Below are 25830 nucleotides of genomic sequence, written 5' to 3' on the forward strand. Positions count from 1 at the left end.
AATGTTTTTGTTTTAATTCCCTGTGCTTTTATGAGTTGCCCAGTATGAACTGAAGAATGCATCACTGTACTAGTGCAGTCAACTCTCCATTATCCAGGGTTATGGAAGAGCTGGATAAAACTAAAACATGGATAATGCAAAACCTATTTAAAAAGAAAAAAAACAGTACAGCATACTGTACTTTATAGTTTCTTAAAGTAGTCTGTCATCCTTGATTCTTTCATCGATTTTGGCTTCTGCTGTAGTAATCAAGCAGTGTTTGAAGGCAGGGTGCGGGCCTGTACTGTGAGGAATGCAATCCTCCCGAAACGTCTCTTTCCCCTCCCCTTCACTTTCACTTGACTCAGTTGTCTGTCCTTGGACGCTCTTCACAATGTCACTGTCAGTGAGTTTACTTGCTGACATGCGTGCAGTCACAGTGGCACAGAGTCACTTATCTAATAATAAAGCCAGTGCATGCCTAAAAAATGAGTAAAGTATAACTGCATGCCTGTGTTTTTATTCCTTTTTTGCAAGCAGGGTTAATCCGCCCATGGAGAATTGAGAATTGACTGTCTAACTAAATGGAGTAATAATAAAATTGGTTGCAAAAGCTGGTCATCTTATTGTTGTGCTGGGTTTTATTTGCTCTGTTTTCCAGGCGGACACAACACACCCCCTCACAAAGCATAGGAAGATCGCCTCCTCATTCAGAGACTCCTCGCTCTTCGATATCTTCACACTGTCATGCAATTTATTAAAACAGGTAAGCGTTGTTAATCTGGGCTCTGCTGAATAAACCAGGCGTGTGATGGGTTAACATTACCAACTACGACTATCTCTGTATCTCCGAATAGAGCACTGTATAAAGCACAAGCGTATCCCACAAGTGCAGTAGCACCCCAAGTTAATTTACTTCCATTAGAAAATGACTAGATTTGTTCTTTGTTTTATCCCAACAGTAGGAGTGGTACAACATTTAATGTGAACCCCCTGTATACATCACAATCTATCGGGAGTACTGGGCACTAGCGTTTAACCAGGCTTTTATTCTGTGCATACAGATATAGATTAGATGCCAGTCGGATTATAGTGTGTCATAAGAAACAAAACATCATCTTAATATACTATTGATTACAAAAGAAGGTTTAAAGTGTCACTGATTTATAATCGCTCAATAAACTGATCTGTCGGGTTAAACGGCAACTCTAACTTTTTTTTCACACCATTTACAGGGGAAATTGTGTTTAACCTAATTTAAAAAAATTCTGTTCAGGGGTAAAAATGATGTTTTATTGGATTTAACACTTAAGCCCCTTGTTGTAGAGTAGAACTTGTTTAGTGGAGTGAAAGGGGTATATAATTTGACTCTCGCCGTTTTAATCTTGTGTAATATGATTCCAGGCATCGGGCAAAAATCTGAATTTGAATGACGAGAGCCAGCATGGTCTCCTCATGCAGCTTCTGAAACTGTCCCACAACTGTCTGAACTTTGACTTCATTGGCACTTCAACCGATGAGTCATCAGACGACTTGTGCACGGTACAAATTCCAACCAGCTGGAGGTCAGGTGAGGATGAATTCCTTCTGCTCTTCAGTCGTGCTTTGATAGTCAGCAACATGTCATATCAACACTATTAATATAGTTGAAGAAATAACTTTTTGATGTGCTTGTTAAATGCATTATTGTGTACAAAATAAGTAACTTGTTTGACAAATTGACATTGGTAATTATTTTGCATGTATTGAGCACTCATTTTTCATAGTAAGATTTCTCTACAGTATCGAAAGCGATTAGCTAGCGTACCTGGAAGCATTAATTACACCTTTAGTGTTGCAGGGCTGGAAATAAGACTCCTATAGCATAACAGCTTCGCCCATTCCATGTTTTACTACGAGCTTGATTAGTCTATAGGTAACAAACTCAGGTGTGTCCTATTAAACAGCTATGCAATGGGAGTGTTCCTTTCATGTTTTTCAAGCAACAGTTTTTAGTCCTTTTTTTAATATTTAAAAAACAGGTTTAGTGTGTGTGTTTAATTGTTTGTTTTTTTTTTCTCTTGTTGCAGCATTTTTGGATTCTTCAACGCTGCAGCTCTTTTTTGATCTGTATCATTCCATTCCTCCTTCGCTTTCACCCCTGGTGAGTTTGCAATAATTCATTATTATTATCCAACCCCGACCGTTCTCATTAGAGCATTGTTCTATCGCTATAATAAAATAGAAGTGTGATTTGCTGATATCTTTCTCTGAAGTTATTATTATTTTTTACTTGTATAGATTGTCCCTAACTGAACTTATTTCATTAGTAAATGGATATATTAAAAATGAAAGCTGTTGCCTTTTGCACTTCTCAGGTCTTGTCATGCTTGGTGCAAATCGCTTCAGTTCGAAGATCCCTGTTCAACAATGCGGAGAGAGCTAAATTCCTGTCGCATCTAGTAGACGGAGTCAAAAGGATTCTGGAAAACCCCCAGGTAAATCGTGTGTGTAAGGTAGTCTGTAATGGTGAAGGAGGTACCTTTTTGAAGTGGTTTTAGCAAACAAATGTCTCAGATATGCAATTTTGAAAGAAACATGTATTTTAATTTTAAAACATGATCTCTGGTACTACACAAGGTTAAATAAATCTCTGTTTGCATGGCATGCTTTCAGGTATTCTTGCATTTCCTCAGCCATTTGAATGCAGAGTGAAATTGTCTTCACCCCTTCAGAGCATTATTTCCTGTCTATTAGTCAATCCGCTGCTGCTCCCCCTGGTGACAGACTTGCTTTGACCCCGATGACAGGTGAAGTGACCTAGGAAGTAATAGATTCCCTGAAAATAGGACAAACAAACTGAGAACTTTCTTTAACCTAATGTTGTAAAATGAAATTACATGTTTTCTATAACATGTTTCTTTTAAAACACCACATTTTAAAGCCTGTGTAACAAACTCAAGTGATTGACAGATAATTGTGAAGTGATTTTGTTAGCTACAGACTCTTCTGTGGACTGGGCAAATGCACAATTCATCAGCTGACCTTGCCTCTATCGGTTCAATTATTTATTTTAAAAAGAATATCATGATAGGTGTTCATATCGCCGTTTAAGGATGTCCTGCAAGCAAGCTGTTTCTACCCAACAGTAAATTTCTTTTTCAGAGCTTGTCGGATCCCAACAATTACCACGAGTTCTGCAGGCTGCTGGCCAGACTGAAAAGCAACTACCAGCTGGGAGAGCTGGTCAAGGTGGAGAACTACCCCGAGGTCATTCGATTAATAGCAAACTTCACAGTGACCAGCTTGCAGGTAGGGGTTCAGTAGCATGAGAGCTAGGAAAGAAGGGGAGAATATAAAGCACAAACTTTTGAGTCTAATGGACAGAAAATGTGGCTTCTTGTCTACCTTATTTACATGAATTAATGCGATTTGTTTGACCATTCGTTAACCAGGCAGACCTGGTCAGGAAAAATTGCACAAGTAGGACTAATTACTAGCACATAATTGCAACTAATCACAATGTCATTTTTTTATGTTATAAAGTCTTAAACTGTTTGAGATGTAGGAGCACTTCTGAAACTTATTCTGGGACCCTGGTACCAGAACTCAACTGTAGCATCCTTTGCTGTAGGTCACACGGGCTGATTGCAGCTCGACAATGCCAGTGAGCGTGAATTACAAACTCATGAAATGATTGATTTATTTATTTGGCAGACACCTTTATTCAGGGCGACTTCAGGATTACAAGAAGTTGTTATATTTTCAGTGACATTAGTAGTGCAAGGATATTGCAGAAGCAGCTGAGGGTCCAGTAACGGGGTGTGTAGATCAGGCAAGTCCAGTGCACAGCAGGAGGGGTAGATCAAAAGATCTGCAAGTGCAGTCTAAACAGCTGGTTCTTGAGGGGGCGGTGGAAAGCAGTGAGAGGCGGAGCAGTCCTGAAGTTCTCCAGTAGCTGGTTCCACCACAGAGCTAGGGAAGAGAAGGAGCAGGTACAGGAGGATGGAGAGTGGAGGGAAGGCATGACCAGTCAACCTGTAGAGGAAGAGTCGAGGGGGTGTAAGGAGGCACCAGGTAGCAGCAGACACTTCACCTGTAGCATTGATTTTTTTTTAACTATCTAAACCTTCCTTATCGAAATATGTAACAGCAAAAAGATCTTTAACAGAAAAAAGGGGGACAAGTGATTTTATTAAAAATATATATTTCTAGTGCTAAGAGAGTTGATTTTAAAATCAGAACTCCTTTTTAAGAAGTTCCTTATTTGTTTCAGCACTGGGAGTTTGCCCCAAACAGCGTGCATTACCTTCTGAGCCTCTGGCAGCGGCTGGCAGCCTCCGTGCCATACGTGAAAGCAACAGAACCGCACCTGCTCGAGACATACACACCCGAGGTCACTAAAGCATACATCACCTCTCGCCTGGAATCTGTGCACATCATACTACGGTAAGGGGGACACTGGACAGCTTGATGCATCGTTGTCACCATTGTTTACATGAATGGTCTCTTTGTATTATTTTTGAGGTTCAACCTGTAAAGGCAGATTTAGATAACATGGTAACTTGATATTGGAGCAGAGTGATGCAAACTCCAGAAAATAGTAAAGGGAATGAAAGAAAGCAGTTTAAGTGACTTTGGAAGCTACTTGGTAACTTCTTTACCTTTTACAAGGAACACATGCTTTATTGAAAGACTTCTGTTAATAACGGCTTGGTCGCGGGTGTCTGTTGCAGAGATGGCCTGGAGGATCCCCTGGATGACGCTGGCCTCGTCCAGCAGCAGCTGGATCAGCTGTCCACCATCGGCCGCTGCGAGTATGAGAAGACGTGCGCTCTGCTGGTGCAGCTCTTTGACCAGTCGGCGCAGTCGTATCAGGAGTTGCTGCAGTCGAGCAACGCCAGCGCGATGGACGTTGCAGTGCAGGAAGGTAAAGGCAGTGCAAGGCATACTGCATCTGGGTAGTACCAGTATGTGCATCACGAAGTTTGCAGTTATTCTGGGTGGTTCATATTGTAGTCTCTCAAATACTGTTGTTTTTTTTTTTCCTGTGTTAAAGGTGCTGTCACCTGAGTTCAGGAACTGATCTTCAGAACAAGTTGACTGCTAGAGATTATTATTTATTTATTTAGAAGACGCCTTTATCCAAGACAATGTACAGGTGTTACAGGGCAGTAAAGGCTTAGAAGCTTAATATTTAAATACATTATAGTTTTCAATGCAAATAATACTACTAAAATACATATGAACTAGGATGGAACAAGTTAAGGTATTTGTAACATAGGCTTGATCAGCCAAATTGTGTTTATAGAGGGCCAACGCCATCTAGTGCTCTGCCACTTTGGAAACAGGTTTCTTTTAATTTTTCTGGCAATACACTGCTGTGCGCTAGATTGTGCTGGTGCTTACTAACATAGAGACTGATCTAGCCTGCATTACATATACCAGTCATGGCCAATATGATCCACGGGTGGATCTCGGGACAATCAGAACAAGCACTAATATATAAGCATACAACAGTTTTTGTTATGGCTGATGGGGAGAGCCTTCTGTGTTGTCCAGCAGCACTGATGAAAATATTCCGCATATGAGACAAAAAAAAAAAATACTTGTGCGAACTTACATTTTAATTTAGGCGCACATGTGCGACTAGAAATTCTTAAAGGTTGACTATAAAAAATAAACTTTTTTTTTTTTCAGTTGAAAGTATAAAAATACTTCAGTTGGATCTAAACCCTCGTAGGTCAATCATAACGTACTCTAAGAATGTAGTTTTTTAGTGTCTACTGCCCACTGTTATAAACTACAAATCCCATACCCTGCCATTTTCATTGATTTTATCAGTGCGATGGCTACTCGTTTCCAGACATGTTTTCAAAACTGTCAAACAAAAATGAGGAAAATAATTAATTTCAAAAGAAAACCGCAATGAACAAAATTTAGATACGTGGCGTCTTTGCAAGAAATGAGCAGAGAAGTTATGTCAGAAGATGAAAGCGAACATGGAACTTTGAGAAGGGCTCTGTTAGTTACAGCGTGTTCAGTTTCAAGAACAGCTCCTGAACAGTATTCAAGTAAATTAAATTAAAACCACTTAGAATGATTGCAAACTTAATTAAAATGTAAAAAAAAAAAAACATTACTGTGTAAAATGACATATAAAAGGAGGCAGTGTGGTCCAGTGGTTAAGGAAACGGGCTTGTAACCAGGAGGTTCAAATCCGGCTCATCCACTGACTCACTGTGTGACCCTGTTAACCTCCTTGTGCTTCGTCTTTCAGGTGAGACGTTGTTGTAAGTGACTCTGCAGCTGATGCATAGCTCACACACCCAAGTCTTGTATCTTGTAATGCGCTTTGTGGTGGTAATCCACTATGAAAGGTGCTATATAAAAATAAAGATTTTATTTATATACAGCTTGTGGAATAGAATCAAAGTTGCAGACCTTTGCATGTTTGATGTCTCAGTATTTTAAGCTGTGTTTCTGTTCTCTGGTGCATGCCATTCCTGGGAAGCACTATTCCTTAAAATATCCCAAAGACAACAGCAGCCAGTCTAAAGTAGTTAATGCTTGTAATGTTTTTTCTCTCAATATGCTCAGGGCGATTGACCTGGTTGGTGTACATCATCGGCGCTGTTATCGGCGGGAGAGTTTCTTTTGCAAGTACAGATGAACAAGATGCAATGGATGGAGAGCTAGTCTGTCGGTAAGTATTCCAGAGGCTGAAAAATAGGAACCTGCATACTTTATTACCCAGAGTAACCAGCTTAAGTCCTCCTCACACTGGTCACATGGCACAAGGAACTGCCTGTACTCAAGGAGTAACACCAAACGCAACAGTAACTACCTCTCCGTCCATTGCAGTTTGCACATGCAAGTGAGCGAGCAAGAAAGATCAAACCAATCCATTTCCCATTTATATAAGTATAGTCTGGTGTGAAGGCGGCTTTAGTTTACCTTGTAGAATACAGGCAGGCTAGGCTATATTACTGTTTCCATGTTAAGACAATAGAAAAATGTGTCAGATGCAATGTATATATTAATTGGAATTATCAACTTTACCCGTGTTGTCTTGCCATGTGAATTGAACCCACATAGGTGTGCATGATTTCAAAGCTGCATTCATTACCTGTAACAGAAATAGTGCCCCAGCCCTTACCCTGTGAACGTTTTCATTTCCAGAGTACTGCAGCTGATGAATCTGACAGACTCTCGTCTGGCTCAGGCAGGAAATGAAAAACTGGAACTGGCCATGCTCAGCTTTTTCGAACAGTTCCGGAAAATTTACATCGGAGACCAGGTGCAGAAATCCTCTAAGGTAATTTAGTGCTGTCAGCAGTCTGTGATAGAAAGACTGCTGCGAACAGGCAAACTGACAGGCAGTGTAGGAAAGTATACCTTGTTTCACTCAGCACCATTATTATTATTATGAAGTGGTCATTTAGCAGACGCTTTTATCCAAAGCGATTTAGAGACTAGGGGGTGAACTATGCATCATTAACTGCTGCTGCTGCTGCAGAGTCACTTACAATAGGACCTGGGTTTTACGTCTCATCGAAAGGACGGAGCTACTGACCCAGCTACTGATGTGATACAGCCATCTTTCTTTGTATCAGATAGTGGTATTAGATAGTTGGTATCATATGAAATGATGCCACCTTAAGATTGGCTATACTATTTCTTTTTAACTGTTATTAAAAATACAGTCTGGGGTGCTGAAATATATACAACCTGATTTTCACCCCATGGATGACATGAAGCTCAGGGGCTGCTCTGAACTCTGAGGGAGGATTTCAGGTTGTAATATCAGCGATGAAAAATCTCAGCTAATTGGCGGATTTCCGCTTTTACTACTTCCCCCGGGGCTACTGATGTGATCAAACGCACACCACACATTCATTTTAAGCTGCATTTATGATCTGTATAGAGAAGACTGATTAAAAACTGATAAAGCTATTAACATATTTCTGACAGTTGGTGTAAAGTGTTTCTGCAGTGTAACACTGCTAAATTTATTACATAAATCATTCTCGGCAAAGTAACAGAAAAACAACTGAACAAATAAGGCAGTTGTTTTTACATTGCGTACCCCGTTGGTGCTTGCAGACGTCTGTCTTGGCAAGTTGCTCTTTCATTGGTCCTTAAACAAGTACAGTACTGTGAATGAAACAGTTATGGTGCAGTTCACATTGCAGAACATGGAGAAAATAATGGAACAGAAGGAAGGCGCTGGTGAAAAATTAAGAACCTTATATATTTCTTTTCTGCTTTACTTGTGGAGAGAGCAACGGGGATGGGGGGGTGTTGATCACGGACATTGTTGACAAACCCTGTAGACCCCCACTCTCCTGGAATAATCCCCATACATTAGGCATGTACAGCTCACCTTCAAACCATGAGATGTGGCTCTGCCTTTGTTAGAAATGCTTTTCTGTTAAAAATGTACTGACGATACGCTCACGTCTTATACAACAATAACTAAATCAGCATTTTTTTTGTATTGGTCTGCATGCTTAGCGGTTATGTGAACCCCTGATTATGGATCAGGAGGATACAAGGCGTTTGGAAAGCCGTATTCTCTGCAGAAAACATACAGACATAGTCAATACTCATCGCAGTAACTACAGCTGTTACTTTGTGATCTGGTGTTGATGGAGACAAACATGGCGATCCAGCGAATTATAAATACACCCCGTGTGTAAAACAATCATCTTTTGAAAAACAAGAAGTTGCCAGACATTTGATTCCCATAGAAGACACAGAGTCATTTTAAACTTTTTTATTAACAGAACGTTAAGGTTTAAGTTGTGCACACTCATTTTAAGTTTAAAACTTTCTTTTTTTTATTAAACTTACATGACATAAAAGCAATTAGTGTTTGTTTTTATTAGCACTATTTTCTTACCTTTTTCTTCCATGGTAACATAAAATGAAACCGACAATGTCAACTTTGTGCTTAAAATAAACATTTATAATATTAAATGCTTAGTATTGCAAATAAGCCCAAACGAGTGGATGATTAGCTCAAGATCAAGAGCTCTTGCCTTGTGTGTGCCTCACTGAAAGGGTTTTGTGAGGCTTCTTTTGTAGGTTCAGTGTTTAGGTATTGTTGTTATTATTATTAAAGCTCAAACAATGGGGAAAGGAAGGAATGTGTGCCAAAATGGAACAACTGCTTTGCTAATCAATTACAGCTCTTCTAGTTATTTGTTTGATTCAGTAGTAACTGAACTGAACTTTCTTTTTGCACTTTGTATATTGGAAATATTGTCTGAATTTAATTGAACTTTCCTTTATACTGTGCAGAGTCCTTGACAATGTGAACTAAAGAGATAAGTGGTTTGAAATACACAGTGTAACGCTAGTGCTCCAGTTTACTTTTTTTTTTTTTTGTCAATTTCGTCATAGCTTTGTTTGCTAACTTTGTCATTGTTCTCCTAACAAGTAGAGCTTTTAGTTTTATCACCTTAATTAACTGGTGTTGACAGTGCTTGACTTTAAGCAAATATGTGATTTAAACAGCAGTTACAGGGATGGACATAAGACTTCTACTGCACAGCAGTTTCACCCATTCCAGGTTTTAATACCAGCAACAGTATATAGGTCACAAGCTCATGTGTGTCTTAGTGAACTCTTAGTAAAACCAGGAGTAAATCAAAGTGCCGTGCAGTGGTCATCTTCTTTCCATCCCCGAGTTAGCATTCATCAATGTTGAATTTGTTTTTGGTGTGTGTTTGTGTTTTCTGCAGCTTTATCGACGTTTGTCTGAGGTTCTGGGGCTGAATGACGAGACGATGGTCCTGAGTGTATTCATTGGGAAAATGTACGTAGGATTTGATCTCACAGGCAAGCAAGCAACCTGCTGCAAAGCGCTGCTTTCATTGATGTATTTGTTATTTCAGAAATCCACTTAGTAGTAAAAATAACAGTTTATTGGTTTTCGATATGCCTGATGGCACATGAACAATTAGCAAACAGTTATGCCTGACATGAACATGATAACCCACAGATACCTAATACAATCACATTACAATCTGGCCCATGGCTTTATCCATTGGAGCTCAATAGCCGCCCCTATGCTGGCCGAGCTGAGATGGATGCAGTGTGATTAAGAATGACTCGGCCAGCAGGCAGGACAAGTGCAAATGGGGCCACCTTCCCACTAGACAAGGCACACTGCAGGGTGGAGGCAGGGAGGAGGAGGACCAAACAAAGAAACGACAAGGGTTTGTGGACAGAGAGACATATTTAACTGGTCAAACTGGTGTCGTATGAGATTAAAGGGTGGAGTCTCCTTTCGGAATGCCAACGAGTTTCCAATCGATTGCTTTAGCTGTAAAACTGAACTTGGCCTGTTTTTAAAAGTGTAGTTTCTAGGTATAAAGTAAGAAGATCATACCCAATGTGGATGGCTCGCATTGTCCTATGTGATTTATGGTAAAGGGGAATTTGTTAATGGTAATTTTATAAGAACATGTATTGAACTCTCCTTGCAGGTATTTAAATGCTACACTTTACATCTTTCATGTCAGGGTATGTCACATCTACACTGTAGCCGAAGGTTTTGTGTCATCTTATAGAATTTAACTAATTTTACTTCATAAAGTTGAATGAAACCTGCTGAATAATGCTACGTTATCATATTGAAATTACATACCGTTTTGTAGTTTTCAATGTGCTTAATGAAAAACTGAAAATAATCCTAAAATGTGACATTTTGAAATCTAACCTCAAATACTGTACTACTATTACTGCTTCGGATAGACTTTAACAGTATATTTCTGTAGTTTTATTTGATTACAGGATGTTAAATAAATTATGGTCATAGTTTTTTTTTATTTCTCAGTTGTAAAATTGTAGGTGATGCAAAACTTTTGGCCACAGCTGTATAGCCCTAAAAGAAAATGTTTAAAAACAGACAAGAAATTGGAAATTAAAAATGTAACTTAATTATAAGAGCAAGTTACGATACCTTAAATATGTCTTTTTTTATAAATAATCCCTACAGTGTCTTTGGCATGGATAGCTATGTAAAACCTGCACAGTTTTTGTTTTAGAATGTTTATAAATGTTTTTTTAAAGTTTTTTTTTTTTTTTTTTTCCCCCTCAAGAATCACCAACCTGAAATACTGGGGAAGATGTGAACCTATCACCTCCAAGACTCTGCAGCTTCTCAATGATCTGTCTATTGGATATCCTTTATTTAAAAAAAAAAAGATACTTTTCTTTTAAATCCATTACTGTCGTCCGTGAAATATAAACTGCACAGTGTGTATTCTGTATACAGAAAGACATGGAAAAAGACTTTGTCTCAGTATTTGCCTTTGCATTTATTAATTTTTTTTTTTTTTCAGGTTCAGGTGTCCTGTATACGAATACATGACAGGCTGAACGATTCCCTCATGCAAATTGTCTTCGTGAACTTTGAGTTAAGTTTTAGGATTTGTTTTGTTTGTTTTAGGTTTGTTTTGTTTCAGCATGGTATTGCGTTCTGTTTTGCCCTTTTCCTTGACTTTCTTTGCACTTATAGCAGCGTTAGAAAACTAGTGAAACTCAGCGCTGTTCAGTTCATGCTGAATAACCACACAGTAAGTATTGACACGTTTTTGCCATTTTAAATATAGAACAACTAACAAAAATGCAGTGCTTTACACTGCAAGACTGTCGAGTGAACCTTATTGTGCTGTGCTGTTTCAGTGTTTGGCTATTGCAGTGATAGTATTGACTGTGAATAATGGGGTGCCCAAGCAATTGATTTAAAAAGTTGTAAAATGAAGCAGACTACATTTTTCTGCGGGGGGTTATACATTTAAAGAATCTATAAATGAGATGTCTCATGTTATAGTATACGTGTCTGAATTAATATTTTTAATAGTATTGAATGTCTGGTGGATGAGATTTTATTTATTAAAACCATAATGGTGAGGGGGTCAAAGTGATATTTTCTGTAAACTGTGTTTTCTAACCTGGGTCGGGTCTTGTCTCGGAGTAACTTTTTTGTTTGTTTTCTCGTTAGAGTGAGCACTTCTCATTTCTGGGCATTAACAATCAATCAAACTTGAGTGACATGCGCTGCCGCACCACCTTCTACACAGCCCTGGGAAGGCTGCTCATGGTGGATTTAGGTAACGGTAACTGACGCTTTATTTACTATTCTTATTCATTATTGGATGTTTTAATGAAAAACTATAACTGTTTTTTTAAACATTATTTTATACTGTATTATATATAGGTACGTCATCACTTCCATCCTAATGATGGCTCTAATTTAGATTATTTTATGAAATGTTACCGGTGCCTTGTACCATTTTAAATTAGCATCATCATAGGTCTTGTATTTACATGCAATGCAAGTACAACATTGCTCTAGTAATATGTTTAATTTTGTTTTTAAAATTGTGTTTGTTTTTTAAGTGATTTAAATGCAATCATTTCAGCTTTTTTTTTTTTCACCCTGTATTATATTTCTTTTAAATCACATCATGTACAAAAAAATAACAATCTAATGAAATGTATCTGAACCCAGCTAGTTCATTGTATTTATCCAGTTGGACATGGCAAAAGCATGTAAATCACTTAAAGGGTGGAAAACTCGAGTGCTGTCTGGGATTTGGTAAATGGGTTTTGAATTTCGGTTGTGTATCAGAACCCAGTTTATACTGCAGTATTCTCTTCGGTACAGTGTTTCTTAGTGTTTGTTGCTGTCTCTCCTACATGTTCTTGGACTGCAGGAGAAGATGAGGATCAATTTGAACAGTTCATGCTTCCTTTAACGGCAGCGTTCGAAACTGTGGCTCAGATGTTTAGCACCAACACATTCAACGAGCAAGAAGCAAAAGTAAGTGACGTCTAAGACAAAGCCCAGCTGCATTGTGTTCGGCTGCTCTGACTGTGCAGCATAGCAGATTTGTTTGTTACAAATTACAAAGAAAAATCAACCAGTGATTTGTCAATTCCAGTACATAGTATTCTGTGTACGAAATACTTTTTTTAATAGTAGGTCCTGCCTACAGGATTGGTGATTTCTAATAAGGTAGTACATTGTGTGTAGAGAATCTCTTATTCTATCATCTATATATGATCTCTTCTATTAGACATAATAACATCGCCTGCCCCTCAGTTTAGGCTGATTGCTGATTTGCTTCATTCTTTCTTCAGAGTACATTGGTGGGACTGGTGAGAGATTTGAGAGGAATCGCCTTTGCTTTCAACGCCAAGACCAGCTTCATGATGCTCTTTGACTGGATGTATCCTTCATACTGTTTAATAGTCAGGCAAAATTTCATAAAGCAAAAGAACCTTAATTCTAGAGAACCGCTTGTCCGATTTGTGCAAAAATGTACAGCTTTCTTTATCATAAGCTGCAATTGTCTTAACAGTTTTGCAGTCACAGATGCAAGGGATGTTTGTGTGAAATGCGATTGGATACAAATGTCACCGGACACACCCTTAATGGGACTGCAAAAGTAACATTCCACAGCACCAACATAGCCTATACAGCACACATACTGATAGGCTGAAAGAAACCCCATAGAATAGACTGTAAACCTTAACGTACGCAGGTATAGCAAGGTACTGTAGGTGCTCTTATCTGTGTCACACAATGTATATTTTCCTGATACTAATCTAAATTAAAAAAAAAAAAAAAAACTTTAGTGGCTATTGCTGTTAATACAAAATTAGTATTAACGGCATTAGCCACTAAAGTTTTTTTTTTTTTTTTTTTTTTAAATATAAACCTTCACCTTAATTATGTTTTAGTTATAATACAAGAAGCTAATGTTGTTGAGTTTTGCTCAGCAGAATATCAAGGGACATTGTCTTGCCCCTCTGTCCGTTCACTCAGTTTTCCTTAGCTTCTGCCCTGTAGCTATCCAGCCTACATGCCGATACTGCAAAGAGCAATCGGACTGTGGTACCATGACCCAGCTTGCACTACACCTGTTCTAAAGCTTATGGCAGAGCTGGTTCACAACAGGTAAGTGTGTGTGTGTGCAGCTATACTGAAACTGCTCTTAACTACCCTAGAGCAAAGGGGGTATAGTAAATGTGAATGGTTTACAGTTTTCCATGTATCTGGAGAGCCACTTGTCTAAAACTTGGTATTAGCCCTTTGTGGTCCTGTGTCGGACCAGGTCCAACCATCAAAAAGACATCATTCACAGGTCCTTAGTTGGATCTGAGCAATATGCATCGTCCCTTTACCACAGACACCAAAAATCAAGATGACAGTTTCCGCATCCAGCACTCAAAGAAAATCGCAGACGTTTGCCAAGCTTTTTTGAGATGTTAATGGAATAAAATAATGACTGGGATGACATTAGTGAGCAGTCTGGGGAATAATGGGAGAGATCAGGAGATGGATGTGTCAGTATGTACAACTCGAAAGATGTATGTGATAAATACAGCGAAGAAGTAGTGGTGGGGCAGGGCTGGAGATGCAGTGTTGAGTGTCATGTTGCTGTGCAGTGCCTTTTAAACCAGCTTTTACTGGGAATAATATAACTTCAATTTAAACAGCGTGTGTTGTGTAATGTTATTTAATTACATAAAATCATTTGGACCTGACGAGCCTGACGCATTCTGAATAAATGGACCGCAAAGGGTTAAGAATATTTACCATTCCTTATGGAGATTCAGATTCTGGGGGTATTTGGAGGTGTCTGTCTGTACCATCATCCATCAGTCTGTATGCATGTCACACTTTAATTTTTGCACAGATCTGGAGAGTCGCTTCTCAAATGAAACATTTAGTTTGGAATTCTTCTATACTGTGCCGCACGTCCTGGTGAGATTCTGTCATGGTCATCAGCGTTTTCATTACACTGATGGCTCTGATTTACTGCCGTGGCGGGATACATGTTACTGACATCAGTGTGTTTTGTTTGAAGGTCTCAAAGATTACAGTTTGATGTGTCATCTCCCAATGGAATCCTCCTTTTCAGGGAAACCAGCAAGATAATTACTATGTATGGTAAGCCTTTCACTCAAACTCCATACACTGTTGTAAATGCTGGACGTGTTTGTTTGATAATTGTCAGATATTTGCATTATCTATACACCAAAAAAAAATTATTAGGATTAATGTCTTTAATAGATTATTTCTGTTGGATGTTTTACATCAGCAATCAGATGTTTCATAGTTATTTTTATATCACAATTGTAAGCATAATGTATTCTTAACTCTTTCGCATAACTATTATTTTTGTAAAATGTATTTTTCTTAGGCAATCGTATTTTAACGCTAGGAGAAGTGCCGAAGGATCAGGTGTATGCACTAAAACTCAAAGGAATCTCTATCTGCTTCTCCATGTTAAAAGCCGTGCTAAGTGGCAATTACGTGAACTTTGGTGTTTTCCGACTTTATGGGGACGATGCACTAGATAACGCCTTACAGACGTTTATTAAGCTCCTCCTATCAATCCCTCACAGTGATTTACTGGTGAGTATGATGTGCGTTTATTCCCCCGCTGGAAACACGTCTGTGTCGCATTTCAGAGTCGTACGTGTGTATTTTGAGACCTGCCTATCCTAGTGGAGGCGAAACATGGTAAAGCGATTGTCTGCCTGTGTGTCACACAGAACCGCTTATCCAATTGTAATGAAGAATTCTTTAGCACAAGTTAGTATCAGAGTCAGGGAGTATATGGAGACTGTCTGTGTCACACTTTTACTTGTCTAGAGAACTGCTTATCCAGTTGTAATAAAGCATGGGGAATATTACATTTTTACATGTGATTACTGTAGTTCATGGTGATTTACTTTTTCAAAGTCCTGATGGCTCTAATGTTGGATTTACAGCTATTGTACGGTGGGGTACATGTTATCAGTGAATTTTTGTATTATTGTTTTATTATATTTTTTTGAATGGGTGCAAGATTTAATAATTTCCGGATTCACTCAACACAGCTATATGTACTTATTTGGTTTAGTAATTATATCTATTAATAATGGATATAATTTGAAAAATGCATATGAACCCAGCCCTACATTTTTAGGCTTTACCAAACAGAGGCAGGTTTTGAAGTGCAATGTGCTGTTCCTTTCCGATCTAGGATTACCCCAAACTCAGCCAGTCATACTATTCCCTGCTGGAAGTTCTCACCCAGGACCACATGAACTTCATTGCCAGCCTGGAGCCCCATGTAATCATGTACATTCTCTCATCCATCTCCGAAGGACTCGCGGCACTTGGTAATTACAGTGAATCCCACATACCAGTCACAGGCATGCATGTTAGAAGGAGAGAGAACCAAGGCTTTAGAAACATTGTATTGCTATACTTAGACATGTTTATCACTGCTCCCCTAAAATTGCGGTTTACTTATTTATTTATTTAAAATCGTAATTGTTTTTTTTGTGTGTGTATTTTGAAAAGTACAACGCTATAACTAGACACAAATAAATAAAAATGGCTTTTTCCTTGTACCTAATCACAACATTGTAGCAAAACTATCAGAGTGTTAGTTGCCTACAGCACAGGAAGTAGGTAACAGGAAACAGCAACAGCTTTTACTGTTTGTTTAATGCTTTAATTCAAATACAACACCAAACAAAGAAAAGACACTATGTTGCTAATGCTAATAAGAAGTAAGGATTTTAAAGCATTTAGTTAGCACTTGCTTATTCATAGTATCAAAACATTTTTGGATGTCAAAGGCTATGTTGGGGTCGACTATCATTTTAATGGAACTGTTCACTTGTTAGCGAACCTCTTTTTCAGGGTATGGACGCCTGTAACATGGCGAGGGGTCTACATGTTATTGTAATAGAAATACTGTGTTAATCGTACTGCTTTCTTTCTTTCTTTCTCATTAGACACGATGGTATGCACAGGGTGCTGCTCCAGTTTAGACCATATAGTTACATATTTATTTAAGCAGCTGTCACGCAGCACAAAGAAGAGGTCAACCCCGATGGCACAGGAGAGCGACCGGTTCCTGCTCATCATGCAGCAGCACCCAGAAATGATACAGCAGGTAAGGAGGAAGACAATGCTTTTTTTTTTTTTTTTTTTTTTATTTATTTGATCTTGTTTTGTCTGAGCCGTCGATCCTGTATTACTGGAGAAATGAAAAACAAATCTGGTACGCTGAAGAGCGCTGGTGTTCTTAAACCTTTTTATTAATTTTTACACCAAGAAAATCTTTTTTTTTTTTTTCTTTTGCATTTGGTTGATACAGTTATAACAGTTCTGGCCTTGAATAACTTTTCGTATTCAGCGCTACAGTTTTTTTATTTTGTTTATATATTATAAAAGTGAAGATTTTACCTCGGGAACTAGTTCTAAACGTGAAGTGTTAGTGGAGTTTTCTTTTGGGGAGTGGGGGGTTACTTTGTGCCCTATGTTTTATAGACGTAATGACATCTATACCCAGTAAGATGTACTGGAAGTTCGACAAATCCTTAACAGTGAATTGTTTATTTCTTACGTTTTTATGTAATGTTGAAACCGTGTGCAATCACATTGTTCTCTCCTTTTCAGATGCTGTCGACTGTACTCAATATTATAATATTCGAGGACTGCAGAAATCAGTGGTCAATGTCTCGTCCATTGCTTGGTTTGATTCTACTAAACGAGAAGGTGATCTATCTCTGCTTTCCTTCGGCAGGTTTGAAACCTGGTTCGCTGTTAAAAGTGCGCTAGCGTATAAATGAAGTGCAGAAACACTGTTTCAACCAGCACAGAAGTATAATCGTTACATACATTGTTTTTCCTTGAAGGGATACAATTCCACAGCTGTGGAAGACTTGCACCTGTCCATAGTGCTGGGGACAGTCATTCAAACAGACAAACAAGCACTGCTTGAAATGTCCTGGGTAAAAATGTCCCTGTTCATATCCATTCTGTGAAAAAGATATCCTGCAACGGAAACCAATGCTTAAATGACATCTGAAAAAATAACATGCATTCTACCATACAAAATGGTATACAGTAACTTTCCTTCCTTTTGATGGGGTATCAGATGGTTTTCTTTTACTCCCCCCCGAGAGATTTTATATTGTAATATGGAACGAATTCCATCTGATTCAAAATGATCTACTATTAGAATGTGTTTAAATTCAACATAAAAACAGGATTTCAGTTCTGCGAGGTTGGGGGACTGTTATCAGATGTGAATAGCCATCTCAATTCTGTGATTTGTGTTTTTTAATGCTGTCCTAAGCATGCTTTGATCAGTACTTAAGCTTCTGTGTGGACGGCATAAGGTGTGTTACTTTGGCTAAAAGTGACTGTAGCTAACAAAATGATTCCATCGTGCATGTTTTTTACACTTCGATTGATCTGCATAGGTCTCAAATCTGAAAGAAACACAAGCAAACGTTTTCATTTGAAAACATCCAATGCTATATTGGGGGTTAACGAAAACTCAGGAAATCTGTTACAGGTCATTTCATCTAGGGTGAAAGCAGCCAGTTGCTTAATGACAGGATTGAAACTGTTGAAAGGATTGGGACCTCACTTCACCCTCCAGGAGAAATGATCGAATAAGGGCAACACTTAGTGAAAGTATGGCTTGCAAACAGAGGTGCACTACTGTACTAGCAGATCAGTTTTCAAATGAAACTGCAGGTTTCAGAACTGAACACTCAAGACCTATATAGCAAATGGAAGTGCACAGTGGGTGAGATTTAATACAATGATTCTGTCAGCTACGAACACTCAAATGTAGAAGCGGATTAATTGAGTTCCCTGTCCAGAAGCATTTTGTAATAACCTTGTTTTGTTTTTTTGTTTGTTTTTGTATGCATTTCTAGTATTTTGCTGATTTGAGAAACAGCATAGTGAACAGCCAACCTCCAGAAAAGCAGCAAGCCATGCATTTATGTTTTGAAAATCTTATGGAAAGCATTGAACGCAACTTACTGACAAAAAACAGAGACAGGTCTGTACTTACCTTTTAAGTTTGTAGAGTTTAAGTAAGTTGCTTCATATTATTATTATTATTTGTTTGTAATCAAGTGATTCGTTTAGCAATTGCTCAAATACTGTGTTGCTTAAATTCCTTTATTTCCAAGGTGCTTTCTCCTCAGTTCTAGTTGCCTGTATATGTAACACCGGCTAGAGCTGGGTCTGTATATAAGTGAAAGCCAGCACCACCCAGTGGTCTCTTCTTTTGCTGGCAATACACTGCTGTGCAGTAGCTGGTGCTGTTGCTTACTTGTACCCTGTCAAGACACTTTTTTTTTTAGCTGAACTTGTGTACTTTACAGGCGTCTAAAGCAGGCAAGGAGAACTGAAGAGCAGCTCCCATACTTCAAAAGCCCCTTAACACAGACTATTACAAAAAAGGTTATTGAGTTATTGCTAAAATTAATTATTAAAAGGCTGATTGCAACGCGTTGAGTTGTTCCTGATTGCCTGCCTGATCCCAATTCTAATTCAGCCAATACACCTTGTAAAGGACATTGCCATCTGAATGTTGTGTTTTTATAGTGAAATAGGTTTTAAATGTGTCTTTGACAATTGAGTAGGTGTATTAAAACGCATCTAATAAAATATTAGTCCTAGAAATGTACTGATACATATTACAAGATTGCTTGTGTAAATCTGTGCAGCTGTTCTTGTATCCATCAAGTCGTTGGCTGTATGTCTGAAACTGATTTTTGAGCAAGTGTTTTTTTTTTTGTTTTGTTTTTTGTAAAATGTCCTAATTCATTGACCATCACTGTGCCAACCTCAGAGTGGTACGATTGAGGTCTCTAATTTAGAGGATGCATTGTTTCCTCCCGAACTTAAGCCGCCTTTTTTTTCCCCCAGGTTTACACAGAACCTTTCAGTATTTAGAAGAGAAGTAAACGACTCCATGAAGAATTCGACCTACGGTGTGAACAGCAACGACATGATGAGCTGACATTCCCCAGACCCTGTCTGTGCAGAGCAGCGCTTCTTTGGTTTGGCTGAGAAGGGACGGGCGCGTTTCCAAAGCATTCACTTCTGATCTCCAACCCTGCCTTTTAATCTTAAAGTCAGACTTCAGAGGTCAGGGTGCAAAGCTGTGCTCCGCTACCCAAGGAGGTGAAACCTCCCTCCCTCCCTCCCAAAAAAGGGCAGGGTGCTTTTGTTGTTTGGGGTCCACGGACTGAGGAGGAATAGTGCCCTGCCGTCGCCTGCCTTGTAAAAAATGTGTACATTTTTTCATAACATTTTGAACAATGTTTATAACAATTTCAATTTGAAACAAAAAACGTGTGATTGAAATTTTTACAGAGTCTAGTAGTTCAACAATGCTTAAGTGAGGGGTTGTGTATGTGTGTGAAGAATATAAAGGTGAATTAAGGTTTGATGTTGGAATTGAGAATGAGTGAAATTGGATAGGGAAATGTGGAGGGGTGAAGGAGGAGGAAGGGATTTAAAAAAAAAAGTACATTTCAGAATGCTAACCTGTTGTAAATGCCCATGTACCTTTATAGTTGAAGTGCAGCTGAATTTGTTAGGGAGACCTTCCATTAACTCAGGCCTTGGACCCTCAATTCACATGTCCATCTGTTTTTAACCAGAAACTCGAGTTGAGGGTCTTACTAAAGATCTTTCTAACAAGAAGTCACTGGGACTGTTATTTAAATCTTAAATACAAATAAAAATAAATACAAATCACACTTTTAATTATTGAATGCATATTTCTGAAAAAGAGAATTAAGGTAGATCTAAGAGGGAAAGAATTATATTAGCAACTTGTACCATTCTCCCTAACTGCTGCTGCTAATTGTTTGTGAAGACTAGCTCTCCTCCTAACCATGTCAACACTCATGTTTTTGTTTTTTTCTTGTTCCCTGATGTGAATGTCTGTTTTGGTTGATTGTGTGTTGGTGGATTCATTGAGTGAACAGATAGCTGGCTGACTTGTATGGGTGTCTGCTGCATATAGTGTAAGCATTGTAACTGCAAATAAACGCTGATGGTTTGTACTTACATGATATTTGTGTGTACTTGTCATTAGGGAAAAGTGGTTTTGCACACACATACAGAGGGTCCTTTTATAATCTCATAGTAATCGCACAGTAACTGAAAGGTTAAGCACATCTGTATAAAATAAAGTTCTAGCAGATCATAGACCGATGCATTCTGAAACAGCTTGGCATGTATAATAAAAGGTTTGGTGTAAAAAAAAAAAAAAATCAAGACAGTAAAAATTCACTATGTAGAGTGCGACAGACAGATCGATTGGACAGGCATGAGAAGCACAGAAGGGTCCCCGTTTTTCTGAAAGACTCTAAACATGTTAATAATTACACTGAAGTTTTGACAAAGTTTTAAACCTTTTTTTTTTAATATGTATATTTTTATTAGGACAACAGAGCTGTGACACGTTGACATCTGATGTTTGCAGTTGATTTTCTCACTGTTGAATCCATCAGGGGTTGGTGCAGCTGTATTCTTGATTAGGTTTATAATATGTAAAGTTAATAACCTCCAGCTGGTAAGTTTTAACACTGCAACATTCTTTATAGATAATCCATTTTGTATTATACTCCTTTTAGAATGTATTCTTTCTTGTTTCACTGTTCTTTTAAATACCACAGTGATCCCTGCTGTCAGTTAAAGACACTGCCACTTATAAGATATGCAAAGTACTGTCTTCCTTATAATTTACATTTCACTGGCTGAGGGCAAGAGCATTATAACTACTTTATCAACCGGCAAGACAAAAGAATCATGTTTTTATATTAAGTCTTTGACTTGCTTATATCAAGACTGTCATATCTGTTAGTTAAAGTCTTTGCTCTCAAGCTAGTTTATTTTTTTGATTTCACCAAATGATGCATACCTGTATTATAGCCCAACCACCATAGGGCCTCTATAACACAATGCATTAAAAACTGCATATGACTGACATGTCTAGCAGCATGCAAGATCTTAGAGCAGGGGTTTCAGACTCCAGTCTTCAAGGGCAGCAGGGTCTTCATTCTAACTTGAACTCTCACTTAACAAAATTAAATCTGATTACACTATGTAACACAATTTTTGTTCCTGGGTAGTAAGTGTTATTTCCTAATTGCTTATGCCTCAAAAGTATAGAAAATGGCTATTATTCCCCACAAACTTTGCTTTTGTGACCAGGACAGTGATATTTCAAAATATCACTATTTCCAATGGGAAAATGGGCAAATGTGTGTCTTTTCGTTCATATAGTCAGAAAAAACAACGAATCCAAATTAACATGTATTTATACTAAAGTAATACAAAGATGACTACAAAAGATTTAGAAGTGAGTAGTTTTTCGAGATTTACAATTATACTGTAAATACATACAATAGCCATTTTCTATACTTTTGAGGCATAAGCAATTAGGAAATAACACTTACTACCCAGGAACAAAAAAAACAAACATTTTTGTTACACAGTATTATATTGTTCAATTGGACATATTATAGGGAGTTAACTTAGTTTCTAACAATGTTTTGTTTTCTTCCTAAAAGAAAAAAAATATATATTTAACTTGGCGTGGCGGTAAACACTTTGAAGTCCACTGATTTGAAAAAGAATTGCAAGCTACTAATTTGCAACTCTGGGATTTCATGCAAAGCATTGCACCTGTTTCTTTCAGAATGAACTCCTAGAAACGTCTTTGTCAAAAAGGTCGCTTGAGAAAAGTTCTCGAGGACAGGGATCAGCTCCGTTTCTGGTTCTTGCTTTTGGAAGCGGACTCGTAGACAACATTGTTGTAGCCCTCTCTGTTCCTGGAGATTTCAACTGCAAAAAACTGGATCCTGGTGGCTGAAAAGAAACTTGCTTTTAATTGCGATTCTTAATTATTCCAGACAAGCTGACCTGCAGTACAACAGGGCAAACAGGTACATGAATACAGCATGTGTTTCTATTTTAGAAAAAAATCTATCAAAAAACAACGAGGTCTTTGTCAGTGTTACGATCACAATTTACTATGCTGGTGTGTAGTAATGCAGAGATTTATAAATATCTTGGCCCACACCAAGGCTTCCATGTACAGCTATGGCCAGACGTGGGGCAGAGGATGTATGTCACTAACCAACACAGACAGTTTGCACAGAAGTGGAGTTTAAAATCGTTAATCTGCTTACTAGTTTCTATTCCACAGTTGACAACTAAATCCTATTCCCTTAGCCACCATGATGTACTGTAACTGTATTCCCTGCATGTGTCCTAAACTAATCCTAGATCAGCACAGGCCTCTTTTGCAAAGTCTGCTCAGAAAGTAATGAACTAGATCGCTGAAGCTCCACGCACATACACGTGGCTGCTTACCAAAAATCGTGTTCTCCTCGGTATAATCTTTTTGGCAGTCCAGTCGCAGCAATGTGCCGTAGTTGTAGTCTTCTACAATTCCGTCAAACTGGAGACAGAATGGCCTCCACTTCTACAGAAAGCAAATGAAATGCATTTTAAAATCTCTGCACCACGAGTCACGCCCACAAGCTTACTGTACTGGTTGAAAGGTTTGAGATACTGGAGACCTCACCTGTTTGGCTTCTTCCGATTTGAGATCATCTGGGTTTAAGACGTTGATATTCATGTCACCGAAGGTCTTCTTGAATTCAGTGAAGATCTGGTCGTCGACTTTTGTGAGCTTAAGGAATCTGGGATCAACTGATGAGATGAGCTGCAAATTTAAATAAATCATACAACTGTATGTAAGTAACAGATGGGCAGTTCCACAATTTCAGACGTACATTTCTGATTAACATAATCACAAAGTGGCTTTTTACTCTGGCACAGTACGTGAATGAATCAGGACCAATTCAGATAGAAATAATTTGTCCATCTTTCTTGATTAGGGAGAAATGCTCGAAAAATAACCATGGTGTCAGACATACTCTGACTAACTGAATTTTTCATCCACGCTGGGATGGTATCAAAATATCTGATGTTTGAGGACTTATGTACAACTATTTCTATGTATTCTTTGATCAGACCCTTATCAATACATTACAACAGAAGCAGTCTATCCTCCCTGATTGTAACTCATAATACATTTGTATGGCGTCTGATGTACACACCTACAATTGCTTGGTACAAATGATAAAATATAACTTAACAGAATACATTTTAACAGAATTACTTACAAGGGCTTATTAAGCAGCAGAAACACTTCAGTACATCACAATATATCCCTGGATGTCAATTATCATACGGTTGCATTCAGTTTAGTGTGTGTCAAACCATTTACTTATTACACAAATAACCTAAACATTAAAAAAAAAAAACTAAACTGCCTTCAAAATGACACCCTAAATCTATTCTTAGGATCATTCTGAAATGCTGACTCTGAGGTTGCCTAATTTGTGGAACTGCCCATATTACAGGTGTCGGAATCCCAATACAGACAGACCCTGGTAACCTATATCACAGCACTTGGAATATAATCCAATAAATACCATGTGCAGGTTCCTCAAGGTTAGTACAAAACATAGGATGAACAGTGTGCTGTAAAACTGCTTAAGGCACAATCCCACAGTTGATGTGAGCAGGTCACTATTACACCCCCCAAAGGTTTGTGCTAAGGAATGTCCACACCAAGTGTAACACAATTGGCTCACTAGTTCTCAGCAGTTGCCTGCACTGCCCAATACCGTGGGTCTAACTTACACTAAAACACCTGAAGCATTTTATCACATATTGCATGTCTAAAATCGTACCCAATGATAAAATAAACGATTTAACTTACATTAAAATAGATTTCAGCGTGGTCATATGCCTTCTTAGCCCACATCAGTTCCAGTTGAGGCTGAAAACGGGTCACATTGTTTAAAAATAAATAAATAAAAAATAAATTCTTACAACACAAAAACAAAAAAAAAAAAACTTTGCTTTTATTCATGATACAGTATTCCTTCTCATCCATAACCCCTCTGGTGGAAACAGCTGCCGTCCTCACAGCCTTCCGTTTAGAATGCATTAGCAGATGTCTTGACCGACCCCTCCCTATGCACTTAACTTAGCCGACCTCAGCACCATGCTACTGGGTGCTGAGCAGATGCACTATCATGTCACTGTAGATACAAATTGTCTTAATCTCACATTGTACCGTACAGCTATTTGCACTTACACTAAACTGCACTGTATTTAAATATTGTTTTTATTTTTTTTTTCACTGCAACACTTATAAGTCGTTTTGAATAAAGGCATCTGACATAAACTAATAACAAAACTAAAACAACCTCTCGTGTTCTGCATACACCTTGCACTGCATGCACGGTGTCAATAGGTTCTCGTCGTGCATAAACGATAAAGGACGTAATTATAATGCTAACTAAATAAATAAATACTTACATCATTCCCATAGGATTCTGCAGGCAGAGACAGTGCATTGGCGGCAGACACTGCCCCGCCGGCACCCTGCAAATAAAAACATACATTCGATTGAATTTTCCTTTAGGGCAGCTGACCTAAATATTAAGAATCACTGACTGCCAGTATCAAAGATAAACAACCTGTCCAGATGTTTGCGTGTTGGGTTTTATAGGATGGAATATACTATCCACTCCATAACATGCTAGCTTGAAGAAAAGAGGATCCTTCCTCACACAGATACGACACGTGGGCTAATTAGCACCCAACATTGTGTTTTAATCGTATGTATGCTCTTTCATAAGCAAAAGCACCAGTATTTTATTTGTCTCTCTCACCAAAGTCCCAAGCAGCCCTTCCAAATCCATAGCGTTCAACTTTCTCCTTTCAACTTTCGGCGAACTTAAAATGTTACTATTTCCGGTGTAACAAAAAAAATAATAATAATAAAAATAGAAAAAATAAATCCTGCAATTTAATGTGATCGGACGGTTGTGTAGAACTGTAACTCGCTGTGTTTGTAAGCAAACGGTCACATCTGTCAAAACTAAGCGGTGTTTTTCGTAAATTGTGCACATTAGTGTTAGCAACACCGGACGTGA

General features: G+C 38.3%; 2 protein-coding genes across 5 annotated transcripts in view; one reads left to right on the plus strand and one right to left on the minus strand.

The window, feature by feature from the left end:
* Positions 1-20881, plus strand: part of LOC121303155 (exportin-7) — a 36329-nt gene extending 15448 nt beyond the window's left edge. Inside the window, exons 6-28 of one of the 4 annotated variants that reach the window (XM_041233653.1) lie at positions 641-745; positions 1384-1549; positions 2049-2122; positions 2337-2456; positions 3124-3270; positions 4235-4407; positions 4695-4888; positions 6559-6664; positions 7141-7276; positions 9708-9781; positions 11070-11150; positions 11483-11546; positions 11975-12089; positions 12690-12796; positions 13117-13205; positions 13829-13936; positions 14850-14932; positions 15186-15400; positions 16014-16152; positions 16777-16937; positions 17444-17542; positions 18718-18845; positions 19721-20879. In XM_041233653.1, coding sequence (XP_041089587.1) covers positions 641-745; positions 1384-1549; positions 2049-2122; positions 2337-2456; positions 3124-3270; positions 4235-4407; positions 4695-4888; positions 6559-6664; positions 7141-7276; positions 9708-9781; positions 11070-11150; positions 11483-11546; positions 11975-12089; positions 12690-12796; positions 13117-13205; positions 13829-13936; positions 14850-14932; positions 15186-15400; positions 16014-16152; positions 16777-16937; positions 17444-17542; positions 18718-18845; positions 19721-19814 — 2778 coding nt within the window. In that variant the 3' untranslated portion in view covers positions 19815-20879. Of the gene's footprint in view, positions 1-640; positions 746-1383; positions 1550-2048; positions 2123-2336; positions 2457-3123; positions 3271-4234; positions 4408-4694; positions 4889-6558; positions 6665-7140; positions 7277-9707; positions 9782-11069; positions 11151-11482; positions 11547-11974; positions 12090-12689; positions 12797-13116; positions 13206-13828; positions 13937-14849; positions 14933-15185; positions 15401-16013; positions 16153-16776; positions 16938-17443; positions 17543-18717; positions 18846-19720 lie in introns of all 4 variants that reach the window. The other 3 variants (XM_041233654.1, XM_041233655.1, XM_041233656.1) reach the window with 3 other exon arrangements.
* Positions 20882-22255: 1374 nt separating this feature from the next.
* On the minus strand, positions 22256-25784 carry LOC121303179 (protein PBDC1-like). The gene is made up of 6 exons (XM_041233699.1): positions 25567-25784; positions 25211-25276; positions 24606-24665; positions 23400-23540; positions 23186-23297; positions 22256-22678 (listed from the first exon to the last, which is right to left on the minus strand). Exons 1-6 carry the CDS (start codon positions 25594-25596, stop codon positions 22572-22574), a joined length of 516 nt encoding a protein of 171 aa, XP_041089633.1. The 5' UTR covers positions 25597-25784; the 3' UTR covers positions 22256-22571.
* Between the last annotated feature and the right edge of the window lie 46 nt (positions 25785-25830).

This window comes from Polyodon spathula, chromosome 31, assembly GCF_017654505.1.
Source record: "Polyodon spathula isolate WHYD16114869_AA chromosome 31, ASM1765450v1, whole genome shotgun sequence".
Classification (NCBI taxonomy): Eukaryota; Metazoa; Chordata; class Actinopteri; order Acipenseriformes; family Polyodontidae; genus Polyodon; species Polyodon spathula.

Excerpts from the sequence above, each read along its gene's own strand:
- LOC121303179 (XM_041233699.1), bottom strand. The coding sequence starts at position 25,596 with ATGGATTTGGAAGGGCTGCTTGGGACTTTG. Across the intron at positions 24,666-25,210 it reads CAGAATCCTATGGGAATGAT|CCTCAACTGGAACTGATGTG; the intron begins GTAAGTATTTAT and ends ACCCGTTTTCAG. Across the intron at positions 22,679-23,185 it reads CGAGGAGAACACGATTTTTG|CCACCAGGATCCAGTTTTTT; the intron begins GTAAGCAGCCAC and ends GTTTCTTTTCAG.